A 14,174-nucleotide genomic window follows, 5' to 3' on the forward strand; every position below is an offset into this window, starting at 1 on the left:
GTGTCACTAGGATAAGGTACCCAATGTTATCCATCTACTACAGACCGTTTAGGTTATCATTTAAACATGATCCACTTGTATGTCTCTACATACATGTTTAAATTACAAAAATATCCTATGATCTTAGTTTATTAGATTGAGTGTATGCTCATAAAATAACAATTATCTTATTAATAACAATTTGTTAATACAATGTTTACAAACTACGAGAATAAAATAGAGATTTAGAACATCAATCCAACAATCTCCCATTTGTCCTAAAGCTTAGGGAGCTAGATGTACAATACAAATAAAGTACAAAATACAATAAACTAGGGCATACACTATACCTAGTAACATCTCCTACTTGCCTAGACAATATGTCGCATATCCCGTAGACCTAGACTTTTCAAATAACCCTCAAACACTTTAGCCATGAGAGCCTTTGTAAACAGATTAGTAACATTGTGCTCCGTAGCAATCTTCATTACAATTGTGACCTCGATGCACAATCTCTCGAATCAAGTGATATTTCCAATCTTTGTGTTTGCCTTTTCTATGACTCCTAGGTTTCTTAGAATTTTCCACAACACCAATGTACCACAATAAAGTATGATGGACAAAGATATATTTGAAACAACTTCCAAATTAGTAAGGAACTTCTTAAGCCAAACAACCTCTTTAGCAGCTTCACAAGCAGCTACGTATTCGGCTTCCACAATGGAGTCTGTGATGCATCCTTGCTTGATGCTTCACTGAATTGTAGCTCCTTCATTCAGAGTAAACACTGACCTTGATGTGGATTTTCGAGAATCCTGATCAGTCTGAAAGTTAGAGTTTATGTATTCTGTAAGGATCAAATCATTATCTCCATACACAAACATATAGTCTCTCGTTCTCCCAAGGTACTTGAGAATTGTTTGACCGTTGTTCAGTGATTTAATCTTGGATTGGATTGATATTGACTGACAATCCCTACTGCATAGAAAATTTCAGGTTTGGTACATAACATTGCATACATAAGGCTACCAACAACTGATGCATAGAGAATTTGTCTCATTGTCTTAACCTCTTGAGGAGTCTTAGGATACTGCTCCTTAGATAATACAATTCCATGCCTGAAAGGTAATAAACCCTTCTTGAAATTATGCATCGAATATCTGACAAGCATTTTGTCAATATATGATGCCTGAGACAAGGCCAACCTTTTATACTAATGATCCTTGATGATCTAGATCCCTAGAACAAACTGCATCTCTCCCAAACCTTTCATTTGGAATTAGACGGCTAGCTATTTCTTTACATCAATAAAAAACCTACATCATTCCCAGTGAGTAGGATATCTTCTACATATAACATGCGGAAAGCTACTGGGTTGATGATTTTCTTGTAAACACAAAGCTCATCAATATTCTGATCAAAGCCATAATATTTGATGGCAGTATCAAATCTTATATTCCATGATCGAGATGCTTGTTTCAGTCCATAAGTGGACAAATTAAGCTTACAAACCTTTTGCTCTTGACTTGTTTAATGAATCCTTCTGGGTGATTCATGTAGATGGTCTCTTCAAGATTACCATTCAAAAAGGTAGTCTTGATGTCTATTTGCCATATTTCATAGTCATAATATGTGGCTATGGACAAGAGAATTCCAATAGACTTTAACATGACAATAGGTGAGAAAGTTTCTTCATAGTCCACTTTCTCAACTTGGCTCTGATATTAATTGAAGGGAATCAGTGAAGGTTCGCAGCGGAAAAGGATCGGTCTCAATTTTATATTTACAGAATTGAAGTTTTACAAAACAAGAAAAAATTGCATTATAATAAAAAAAATTATACAACATGCATTTACACAAAAGAATTAGGGAAGAAAGAGGACTTATCCTTGAAGCCCAATAATCTTCGCATAGTCCCTTGATCCGGTCACTAACATTTTAGTCTTCCAATTCGATCTCCAAGAACTGAGATCTCAAATGAAGACGCCACCACTTGAGAACCTTTTGTATTCTTTTGGGATGAGAATTTGGCATAAGTGATGAGCTCTACTTCTTTTGGAAAAGGGAGGAGAGGAAGAAGAAAAACAAATTTTCTTCTATGTGTTATTCGAGGTTTTTTAGAGATAACCCAAAGAGATTTTCTTTCTCCTTTTGCGTCAAATGCAAAACCCAGGGACCAATCCACCGTAACCTCTCTCAACATCATAAGTGATGGAGAGTAAAAGTAGGGAGGGAGTTGTTAACTCCCTCATTTATTTTAATTCAAAATTAAATTATATATAATATATAAATACATATAAATATAATAACTAATTTATTATATATACATATATCAAATATAACATATTACTTATAGTTTCTCTTATATTTCTCTCAATTAAACATGTGTGGGGGGTTATGATAGGTTGGCTGAAGATCTTCTTCTTCCTCTTGTTATTTTTTTAGGTAGAATAACTCTCTAGTAATCTTGAGAAAAGAACACACTGAGAAGAAAAAATTCTTCCCTCTCGAATTCCTCCTTCCTCTACCAAAAGAAGCAGAGCCCACACCTCTAGCCAATTATCTATAAAAAAGATAATATAAAAGGCTCGCTTGGTGGTCTCCTCATCGGAGAGTTCGTGATCGGATCAAAGGAAGATTTATGTGAAGAAGTTGTTCTTCAAGGATAAGTTTTTATTATTCTTCCCTAATTCCCTCTTCTGTGATAAGCATGCTGTAAAATTTATGGTTTTGCATAAATTATTATTATGTAAATTTGTAATTATGTGTAAAATTCCGCTTCCACATTCGAACTTCACCGTTCCTTCAGTTTAATCAATTATTTTACTTAAAAACCAAAATTTAATTCAACGTTATTTTCTTCAATCCTTTTTATTTAACATCTTTTATACATGAATTATATATATATATATATATATAATTAACACGTGCAATGCATATAATATCAAACAAGTATACAAAAAGTAAGACAAATGTAGCCACCAGTTTACAAATGAGTAAAGACAACAAAAATATTAATTTTTATTTTTAAACAAGCACAACTCAACTAAAATACAGATGTTTTAACGATAATGATATTTGTGGTTTGAATTTCCTTATTTCTATTGTATTAAAAATTATATTATATTTTTTAGTATAAAAAAATAAATAAATACAATCAAAGAGACTTTTTATTTTGTTTATTTATTTCACGGAAGCGTAGGTTGAATCAAAAAAAGATACGGAGTTCTCATTCAAATGCTACTGACATTTTTTTCTTAAAAAACTTTTTAATTTTTTTTAATTTTTTTAATTTTTTACTGGCGAATGAGTACTGAATAGTTTTTTTTAATAGATCAATGAGTAATGAATAGTTAATCAACCAAATAAGTCAAGAGAACTAAAAGGATTAATGAGGTTACCATTAAAAAAAAGAAAAACAAATTAGTGTTGATGGCTTAAATTGGTAGCTTGTTCACTAAAAAAAATGGTAGCTTGTTTTGTTTTGTATACAGATTTTGGTAATGACAACGAAGCGGTTTTGCATGTTTGTATCTAAAGATTATGCGTGTCAATCAAAACCTAGTTCATTGAATAAGACATTAACTATCGTTTTAAGTAGGTTGTTTGTTTTTTAGAAGATGTTCAAAATTACAGATATCTAACATATTTAGATAACCATATTTGTTTCGTATGAATATTTTTGGTGATATTCGAAAATTTGGATAAATGTACTTATTTCGTAGGATTTCTAAAAAAAAATGTTTTAAATTTACACAATGTTCAAATAAAACCTTACGACTATTTATTAGTTTAAACCAATTTGAATTTATACAACATACCCTATGAAATTACGAGAAACAAAGGACTCATAGGGGTGTCTTTTTTTTTAATGTTGTGAATTATAGGTTTCTAACATCATTAGATAAACTACATTTATTTTGTAAGAATATTTTTTAAGATATATGGTAATACTCAGATAATGTATTTGTTTTGTAGGAATTCTACTCCTTAATTTAAGATTTTTTTAATAAATTTACATAATGTTATGTTTTTTCAACAAAATAAATATTAATTGGGAATGTCTTAAATTTATATAATTTATTTTAGCAAAATAATATACACTAGTTTAAAATTTTTCAATAAAATAAATATTATTCTAAACTTTGATATCGGGCTAAAAAAGGAAAAACAACTACAATGTAAAAAAAAGATAAAAAGAAAGTAAAACTAGTATACCATATGTTAAGAATGCATTACACTTTGGAGATGCCCTCGGATATAGGAACATATTAAGAAAGCCAAGAATCTAATGTCCGACATCTTATGTCACTGCAAAATAAGTGTATCAGATGCCCACACCATTAAAATCAAAACAAAGACTCCTTGAGTTCGAATCCTTCGGCCACGCTGAAAAAACTGGAAAAATCAAAATAGAAAATCTGATTCGCTTACCCTGACGGTGGAATCTAATTGGTGAGACATTGATGATACGGTGTCCCTTCCTACACAAGAACATTCCTCACAGTGCCACGTGTCATCTTCTTGATGGCGAGTACACCGCTTTCGCTATTTACAGAAGTGTAAATCTAGTGGTTGAGAATTCATCTCAATCCAAAAAGAAACCGAACCTTCAATAAACGCCGTCAATCAACATCAAATAAACGGCGTTAATTAACGGTCGTAGTTTTGAGATTTCAAAAGGGTTCATGACTTCGCAGCAGCAGCAGCCGCAACGCCCCCACCCCTCCTTCCCTCCCCGACTAACACTGACGAAAGAGAGAAATGCCAAACCTTGCTCTCCGATAATCACCGGAATCTTTGTTCGGAAGCCGAGATCAGGCTTTCAATTACGGCGACTTAGGGTTTCGGTGAGCCTCGAGTTCGTTTTCTGTATCGCTGATCTCTTTTATGGCTTCGGAAGACGTCAAACGAAGCGAATCGGCTGTTTCTACGATCGTAAACCTGGCAGAGGAGGCGAAGCTTGCGAGAGAAGGCGTCAAAGCACCCAGTTATGCTGTGCTTAGCATCTGTAAATCTCTGGTTGCTGGTGGAGTCGCCGGCGGAGTGTAAGTTCCATTTTCCCCCTGTAAACTGCGATTTCTATCGATATAAATTGGCTTTTGAATGATTACGTATTTCTGTTCCCTCCTTTTGGCTGCCTGTTAAAATTATAGGACGTATGATTAAGTTATAGTTCGTCGGTCGAGGATTTTGTTGTCCTTGTTGCTTTGATTCGTTGTATTGTAGAAAATGTGGGAGAGAAGAACTTAATAAGTGTGTTTTGGGCTGTTCATGCTTTCAATTCGTAAATCAGACCGACCATTGAACTTGATGGTGTGGCATTATTTTTGACTTGGGAAAGATGGTCGGTAAATGTTTAATGCGTGTATTGTTCAGGTTTTCCTATAATTTGACTTCGTCGCTTCTCTGTAGTGTTCGGAGATACCCGAGTTTCAAAATTTCATATATAAGTTTATTTTACAGTGAATCCGTATTCTGAAAGGTTTTCATATCTTTTCAGGTCGCGAACTGCTGTTGCCCCTTTGGAGCGTTTGAAGATATTATTACAGGTTCGTCTATTCTATTCACTATTAGTTTTCTGCCATTGATTAATCGATCAGTTTGTTAGCATACGGACTACTCACGAGGTTTATGGGCTTGGAGACGAAGTAGGGTATACATAGCTACAGTGTCTTATTTAGCTACTTCTACAAACAGGTCCAGAATCCTCATAGCATAAAATATAATGGAACGATACAAGGCTTGAAATATATTTGGAGAACTGAGGGCTTTCGAGGACTATTCAAAGGCAATGGTACTAATTGTGCTCGTATAGTACCAAATTCAGCAGTAAAATTCTTCAGCTATGAGCAAGCTTCTAGGTATGTTTTAAGTCAATGTTCTGTCACGATGATCAATTTCCATTTTTCCATCAGAAATGGTTGACTTTAGTATTCTAAGTTAACTTTCATGCACATGTTGAAGGATGCAGTGCTTTATTTTTCTTGAATTTGTATGAATAACATTGTTGCACATACTGATTTGTTGGTTGCAACGACAGAACCACACATGGCTAGAAAAGTTGGCTATTGTCTTATCCTGGCAGTACATGGTAGAAATTACCTTTTTCTATTAGGAATAAAGTAAGTCTAGTAATTGGTCATCTGAAATCAGTAGTGGGTTTCATTCTGACAAATAGGATTGTTGGCTGTTGAAGATAGTTTTTAAAAGAGATTGATCTGATAGAGTACTATGGGTCTTTCAACACAGTGCGTCATGTGAGAATAGAGTTACTAGAAAAATCTAATTGCTGAAGGGTGGAGATGGACTAAAGCATGATCATTGATTTGCAAAGCAGTTCATAATTGTTGGTAATCTTACTAATGTGCCAGTTAGGGAACCTCCATACATCTTGGATACACCCCTTAGATCCCTTAATTTTCTCTCTAGTACTTGCTAAATTGCTGATATTTTGTCCTTTTCTATTGACAGGGGAATACTGTACTTTTACAGGGAGCAGACTGGTGACCGTAAGTTCATTTTGGCCTCCATTTATCAAATTTTTTATATGATAATTATGTAAGATCACGAGAGTTGCTCCACCCTCCCCCCATCTTTCTGCACAAATCTTGATCTAAGATTTTTTGCCATTATTTTTGCAGAAGATGCTCAACTCACTCCTCTTCTACGTCTTGGTGCTGGAGCTTGTGCTGGAATAATTGCCATGTCAGCAACTTACCCTATGGACATGGTGCGAGGCAGACTAACCGTGCAGGTACTCATTCTCATTTCTCAGTTCCTTGCCCCTTTGTGTTAACATATTTTCAATGAGTTTTCAAGTTCTTATTCAATGCTGAGCATTTATAATCCCGAATATGGATCAATGTTGTGATATTATACCACATTATATGTTGTGAGCCTGTGGCATCTTGATGTTCTTTTTAATCAAATTGAATTTTCCTTCATTTGCCCTGAATTTGTTTTCAGACAGATAAGTCTCCTTACCAGTACAGAGGAATATTCCATGCTCTTTCAACAGTGCTCCGGGAAGAAGGTCCAAGGGCTTTGTACAAGGGTTGGCTTCCTTCTGTAATTGGAGTTGTAAGTTTATTATAATTATCGAAATATGTGCTGTCACTCTAAGTATTTTTTAGGTGCGATGATGAGGTTCTTGCTCACTTAAAGACTGGAGATGTTTAGTAGGTTTCTTCAGTTGAGTGAAGCAAAGTGCACTAAAAAGTAAAGGGGGAAAGTAGTAATATTGCAAATTGCAATTAGTAACATTAGAAATTGGTAACTGGTTTCTTTTGTCTCTTGAAGTGTTATATATTATATCATATCATAACTATAAAACATAATAAAGTTTTAGCAGAGAATCATTGCAATGTATAAAAAAGGTATATATTTTAATAGATGGGTTTCTACCATTTACATGTCCTAGATTTTTAGAATATAATCTATCATCATGTATTTGCTTCTTTGTTGTAAACATTCATTCCAAATGCTTTTACTAATGAGCAATTTCTTCTAATTTTATTTATCCTCTCGATGTTAAAAAACTTGTTTGGATACAGTTTATGGATTCTAGAAGATAGATTGTTTATATACTTCGTGCATGAAGTTTAAGTTTAGAACATTTCATTTTGCAGGTTCCATATGTGGGTCTCAACTTTGCTGTTTATGAATCACTTAAAGATTGGTTAATTAAAAACAAACCATTTGGACTTGTTGAAGATTCAGAGCTCAGTGTGACAACACGCCTAGCATGTGGAGCTGCTGCTGGAACAGTAGGTCAAACTGTTGCTTATCCTCTTGATGTCATTCGTAGAAGAATGCAGATGGTGGGCTGGAATAATGCTGCTTCAGTAGTCACTGGTGATGGAAGAAGTAAGGCATCTCTAGAGTACACTGGCATGGTTGATGCTTTTAGAAAAACAGTTCGTTATGAAGGCTTTAGAGCATTGTATAAGGGTTTGGTTCCCAACTCAGTGAAGGTTAGACATGCTCTTCCTCTGTCTCTGCTTGTTTATATTAACATGTTGCATTATCTAGAAGTTGACTGATTGAGATATAATTCTGAATTTAATGGGAGAGTGAGAGATTCCTAATGCAGAGAGTTTGAGGGTTCAATGAGATCTCAGTGGATTGTTTGGCAAAAAACTGTGTATGTATATTGTATGATACATTAGCCTCAACTTGATATTATGGGTGGTTTTAGAAAAGTTAAGAAGACGACAGAAATGATTGTTGTTATGATGTTTTAGATCTTTATTGTTTTCGGAAGGTATTGTGCATGCATGCTAATGCGATGATGGGTACGGATTTTCTGAAGCCAATCTTCAAAGATGATACCTTGAACTCTTTTCTGAACAAAACAAACCCAATAAGCAAGCTCCAATTAGAGTTTCCAAGATTTTCCCCTGGTTGGAATTGCAGCTTTATTTGACAAAAATATTTAAGTACATACTGTATGCATAAGGTCAGCTATGCATTGTCTAAGTCTTTTCTTTTTTTGAGAGATTCACGTTCTTGTCACCTTTACTCAAACCAAAGATAGTGGGCTTCTCCTTAGGAGCAGAAGTTACTTTAATTACGTACCATGGATGTTTGTTTTAACTACTCCACGAACGATAGGAATAGTTGCTACTCGTTGACTAGTGGAGATTATCTTGACTTCAAAGCATGAGTTGACTTCTTCGAGAAGACATGCATGAAGTATTAGGTTTTGCTGTCATTTTTTATTTCGTTTTTTGGAAAGAACTTAACCTGTGTGTTTGGGCGCACCTCATCTGGATTCTGGACTGTTCCACATAATTGTTTGACCTTACAATCTGAGGCATTGAGAAATGTTGGGTATCTAATATCCTTGGTGGGTGGGTGGTTAGTGGGGCACCTAGATATATAGCCTATCAAGTACCAACTTTTGTTTTTTAATTTTTTGTTTAATAAACTGAAAAGACACAAAATCAAGAATCATGTGAAATACTCTGTGAGCTTTTAAAAGAAGTGCTCCAACCGGTGAGAATGAGGAGGGAGGGGGGCGCTTGATTTTTAAAATTCTCCTTTTAGAGCTGTTTGACGTTGTACTCACGTCATCTATGTTCCATGGACAACTTTGATTTTGTTATATTAGAATTTTGAAGATTGTTCATGTTCATTAATTGTTATAAATGCTGCCCATTCATATCCCATTTAGAATAGAAGCATTGGCTGATTGCATCCTCTCGTGGTCCCTTCTTTTGAATATTTGGTGTTGTATTTGTTTGGGTGGTTTATATCGTTTCTGGCTTAAATTTGACAAGAACAATTATTACAAGTTGGTTGATGAATTGACTTTAATAGTATTTACCTTGATCAATAATATTTTCTAATTCTGCTGCCTTCTCCTTGTTCAGGTCGTCCCATCAATCGCAATTGCATTTGTGACGTACGAAATGGTGAAGGACGTTTTGGGAGTCGAGATTAGGATCTCAGACTGATTATTGGGTACTAACTTACATTTGTTGAACGGTTGAACGGTCTGCTATTTTTGTAGGCAAAGGTGGGGATGGTAAACTAGGATGCTTTAATTATCCTCTCTCCAAGAACTAGTTTAAGGCAATATTGAGTGTGTAATTTGCTTCCCTGATTTTAAATATCTTTCTACAAACTTGTGCTAGCATAAGCTTTTATTCTTATGCTATGTCAATAAATGTTTTGACGATAGAATAAGCACATTTGAATGCCTCCGTTAGATTTGGGAGAGCAGAGCTTTTATTGAATCTAGTTTCTCAGTTTTCGTGCTATTCTTTTCACCCTTTGCTCCTATGTGAATCGACTTTTAAATTGAAATGGGTGATACTGGAAGATACCAGGTTTGCTTTGCTAGTGAACCGTGCTTGTAATCGAGATCGAGATAGCTGAATTCTTCATACCATTGTTTTATATTTTCGTGGTCTCTTCCTCTTCTGCCCGTTGCTGTTGTATGTCCATGAAATTTCTAGTTCAGATACTGAGGTTAAAATCTTTATGCTACGAGTATTGTAAGTGGTGAGGTTAATATTCAAGCTATTTCCATTATGATTCAGCCCTTTGTCACAAATCTTTTAAACTCCTTTGTTTTGAATATTGTCATTCATCCAAGGTTGGCTTTGTCATTACTCACATAGGTGCGAAACAAAGCTGTTTTTAAGTTGCACGTAATTTTGTCCAAAGAATATACTATTAACAGGATGACCTTTTAACAAAATTTATTCTATATCTGGGAGAACTGTCTTTTGAGTTTTAAAGACACCAATAACTAGCATCTTTGATTGATTGTATGGAAAAAGATTGGTTTAGCAATTTGGTTGGTATATTTTAGCTAAAGGCTTAATTTTTTAATTAATTTATTTTTAATTGCCCCAAATATGAGAATTGAGCTTTGCATTGCTTGGCACCAGAGAGGCTATTTTACCTAATCTAAGGCACGATCCTCGAATATATTTAAAAAGCATTTGGATTGACTTTTTAGAAGACATGCGACAATAGTTTTTCTTTTTCAGCTTGAGATTTTTTTCTCCTTTACTTTTCATTTCATTTTTTCAGAAGGAAAAGGTAATGCTCTTTCTTTATTCTATAGGTAAACGAGGGAACATTAAGGTATTTAATTACATGGAAGACTATAATTTCTTTATTCTTCTTTAATGATTTGGAATTTCTATAAGGAGTGAAGATGCTTTATCGAGTGAAGGAGGGGGAGGGGGAGTGAAGTAGCTAAACCAAGTTATAACCTGGGTTTTGAGTATCTCACATTGTTAAAATTAAGAGATCTTACAATCTTAATAAGATACATGATCTACACCTTTTATTGTCCATTAATTTTGAGATATAATCTCATATTATCTAACATGGAGGAGTGAAGTTGTTTTACCGAGATTTTTTGTTTTGAAATAAACACGACACAAGCATTTATCCATATATAACGATCGGGGTCATAACAACAACACAAACAGAACAACAAAATATGACTAGTTAAGAAGACACCGAAAAACTTTGAGAGATTTATAGGAATATCTTTTATTAATGAGTAGGCATGGACCCAACTTAAAATATATGCTAATTGCTTCGTTATAATAATGGAAAAATTTTCCACTGTTTGATTCAATTTGCCAATTACTCGTGCATAACCTATTATGACAATAAAAAGGGGCTATACATACTATTAGTATCCAAAGAAGTGAAAATTATAAAATAAAATAGACAAGGATGTAGAAGATGCCTCCATCGGACCTACAATCCTTATAAAGATTTTAAAAGCTATATTGAGTTATATTTGAAGACTAGCCAAAATGTTTATTTATACATGGAAATTTTAATTTAACTTTACACATTAGCACAAATCATAAGCTAGTTTGTAAAACTACGAAATTTGTGAATCCTTCCCGTCTCTATTGTACTCGAAAAATATGTATCATATTCTTTCTTTTAATGTTCAAATCTTATGTCTTTCTTATATTTTGTATATATGTAATTCATGACGTTGAATTTGTACTCCTATCAAACTTTTAATTACCTTGTTCATATTACTTGCATCATATTGCCTTGTTAGCAATAATTGACATCTACTCTATATCTCAACATTGGAGGTTTAAATTTTCATACCTCACTTGTTATATTAAAAAAAAGATTGTCATGTCAACTATTAGTTTGACGAACAAATTAGCCCTATGATAATGATATAACATATTTGACTGACCATGAAGGGTGTCAACATCACTTGAGCATCTTCTTCATGTGCTGATGATGTCAAAACTTTTATATATTAGTCGTAACATATATTCTCATCTCCTTTTAATAACCATTTGTCTTTCTTCATTGATTGCTTCACATTTTCCTCCCGTGTCTGTATAGAACAAAATAACAATAGCTTAAAATTTTTCACTTGATTACTTTAAAGTTATTTCTAGATACTTTATTTGGAAAATTCTTATAAATAGAAAATTTCCAAAAATTGATTTCGTTTTTTTTAAAATTATTGCAAATACGTTAGAAATTGGTGTATAGAAGAGAACCTGTGATCCTTTATTGTTGTATGAGACCTTTGTGATACTCGTCGACGACTTTCAAACTTGGCTTCAATCACATCTTTCTTTCTTACACCCGATCGTCCAATATTATAGGTGTTATTAGCTTCAATCTCTTTCATTTTCATCGATTCACTATTTTCACTGTTTGAATCTTCATTTAAATTTGGAGAAATTAATGAGAGAAGCACAAATAGAAGGTTCAAATCAGGTAGAAACGAAGAACTCGAACTCGATTCTATGGCTTCTTCTTCATTTTCTTCTCTCAATTCTTGTTCTTCTTTAGAATTGTTTTCATTTTTGGTAGTTTCCATCATTTTTTTTACCTGAAAATCTGAGACAAAATTCTGTTAAAGTATTGACAAAATTAAAATTCATCGGAATACATTAACTTAAGCTTAGGCAGAAACATTAGTCAATGGGAAAATTTAGAGGGAAAAAAAAAACTAACATGAATTTTGGGAAGTTGAATTTGTATTGTTCTCTTGTGGGGAAGGTTTGGACCGCAAAGTCAAAACCTTCACAAATGTTGGTTTCAAATTTACGCTATTGCTTTGATGGTTCTTTTTTGGCTGTGAATTGGTCTAATAATAAGTTAGCAAATTAAGGATTATCATTAATTCAGTTATTTGTAGTTAATTTTAGTCAATGCTAAAACCTGACAGTTTTGACTTTTCAATGACTGATAATTAGAAAAAATTCATATGTGATTTTTTTTTTACAATAAAAAACAATGATTCAGACAAATTTTACTAAAATTTAGTTATCAAAATAGAAATATATAAAAATAGAAATATATAAAACTTTTGAATAGTAATGTGTGATTTCTGTCTTGATTTAGAATTATTTGTTAGATGATCAAATTTTAGGTAAGATTTTTTAATTACTAGTTAATTTGTCAAAATGAATGTAAATATAACTCAACTAGCGTGAATTTATACCGTCAACTCAAAGTCGACAGATTTTCAGATTTTCCATTCTTATGGTAGAAAAAATACGGTCAAAATGAGATTTTGTTTTTATATTTTTCTAATAAGATTTTAACTAAAAAGGATTAGTTTTTAAATAATTTGAAATATAATATAAATTTTCTTATCTTCTATTTGAATATGGATTTAGTTAGAAATCATTTCAAAATTCATGATTACAAAAGATGGATTTTAGATTTTTATTTGACAGTTTGCAGAAAATCATATTACATGTAAAAATTTAAAAAGTTGTTTGATTGTGGGGAGTGGGGATAATACAATCTAAAATAATGAATTCTATCAATGTCTATCAGTATCTATCATTGATAGTTATAAAATTTTGCTATATTTTGTAAATATTTTGATTCATTTTTTTATATTTAAAAACAACTCTTCAAATAATATATATTAATAAATAATCTCAAAACATGTTCCAAAATATTGCAAAATAAATAGTTTGGAACTCACAAGCACACAAGAATAGGTAAACTAATCTAAGCTTCTTTCCAAGTAACAAAACAATAATAAAACAATACGATAATAAAACAAGTTTAAGAGAAGAGAGATAATACCTGATTTATATACTAGTTCACCAATTATGTGGGCTACGTCTAGTTCTCTTTGCTATCGAGGTAGATTTCACTAAAAATGTCAGAGAGAAAAATAAAAGAATTTACAAAGAATGATTTTTTCCCCACTTTTCTCTTAAACAAAAAGCGTAGGAGTCACTCTACATTACTCACCACAAATTATCCTTTTGCATGAGCTCTTTCACTCAACAATATTTCTTCCTTTTTATTTTCTGAAAACCAGTCTCAAATTGCCGTGAACAACACACAAACTTGGTAGGCAAGTTTTGGTTTAAATGACCCACAAGTGGAAAGGGCATAAAGGAGTTTCGGCTTCATATGCTTCAACATTTTTTTAGCACATTAGGTAGAGTGGTAGAGGATCATAATATCAATCTTTATGATTACTAACACATGTCACGTGTGAGCTATGCTTATGTTGGTATTCTTAATAGTTTATATCAAATGATAATGCAAACTACGTTTTAATTAAAAAAAAATATCATTTAATCGAAATAAGTTGAATTAATAAATTACAAATTACAAATACTATTCTAATCTAAAAAAAGAAAATAAAAGCTTGCAAAAATCTTAATTCACAATAATAAAAGAATGAAATGAATCTAAACACA

General features: G+C 32.8%; 1 protein-coding gene and 1 long non-coding RNA gene across 3 annotated transcripts in view; one reads left to right on the forward strand and one right to left on the reverse strand.

The window, feature by feature from the left end:
- Positions 1-4,675: 4,675 nt before the first annotated feature.
- ADNT1 (adenine nucleotide transporter 1) overlaps positions 4,676-14,174 on the forward strand; it is a 29,708-nt gene continuing 20,209 nt past the window's right edge. The window contains exons 1-8 of one of the 2 annotated variants that reach the window (XR_016528622.1): positions 4,676-5,027; positions 5,483-5,531; positions 5,680-5,843; positions 6,454-6,491; positions 6,624-6,736; positions 6,949-7,062; positions 7,611-7,955; positions 9,357-9,558. Coding sequence is in view for 1 of the 2 variants with exons in the window: in XM_039046845.2 (XP_038902773.1) it covers positions 4,870-5,027; positions 5,483-5,531; positions 5,680-5,843; positions 6,454-6,491; positions 6,624-6,736; positions 6,949-7,062; positions 7,611-7,955; positions 9,357-9,440 (1,065 nt within the window). In the remaining variant the exon portion in view is untranslated. Of the gene's footprint in view, positions 5,028-5,482; positions 5,532-5,679; positions 5,844-6,453; positions 6,492-6,623; positions 6,737-6,948; positions 7,063-7,610; positions 7,956-9,356; positions 9,747-14,174 lie in introns of those variants that run through there. The other variant, XM_039046845.2, reaches the window with a different exon arrangement.
- LOC120067493 (uncharacterized) lies at positions 11,139-13,728 on the reverse strand. Its single transcript, XR_005478990.2, has 3 exons — positions 13,546-13,728; positions 11,994-12,339; positions 11,139-11,824 (listed from the first exon to the last, which is right to left on the reverse strand). It is a non-coding gene; the product is annotated as an uncharacterized LOC120067493 (long non-coding RNA).

This window comes from Benincasa hispida, chromosome 1 (assembly GCF_027475165.1).
Source record: "Benincasa hispida cultivar pf3 chromosome 1, pf3_genome.v1.1, whole genome shotgun sequence".
Lineage (NCBI taxonomy): Eukaryota > Viridiplantae > Streptophyta > Magnoliopsida > Cucurbitales > Cucurbitaceae > Benincasa > Benincasa hispida.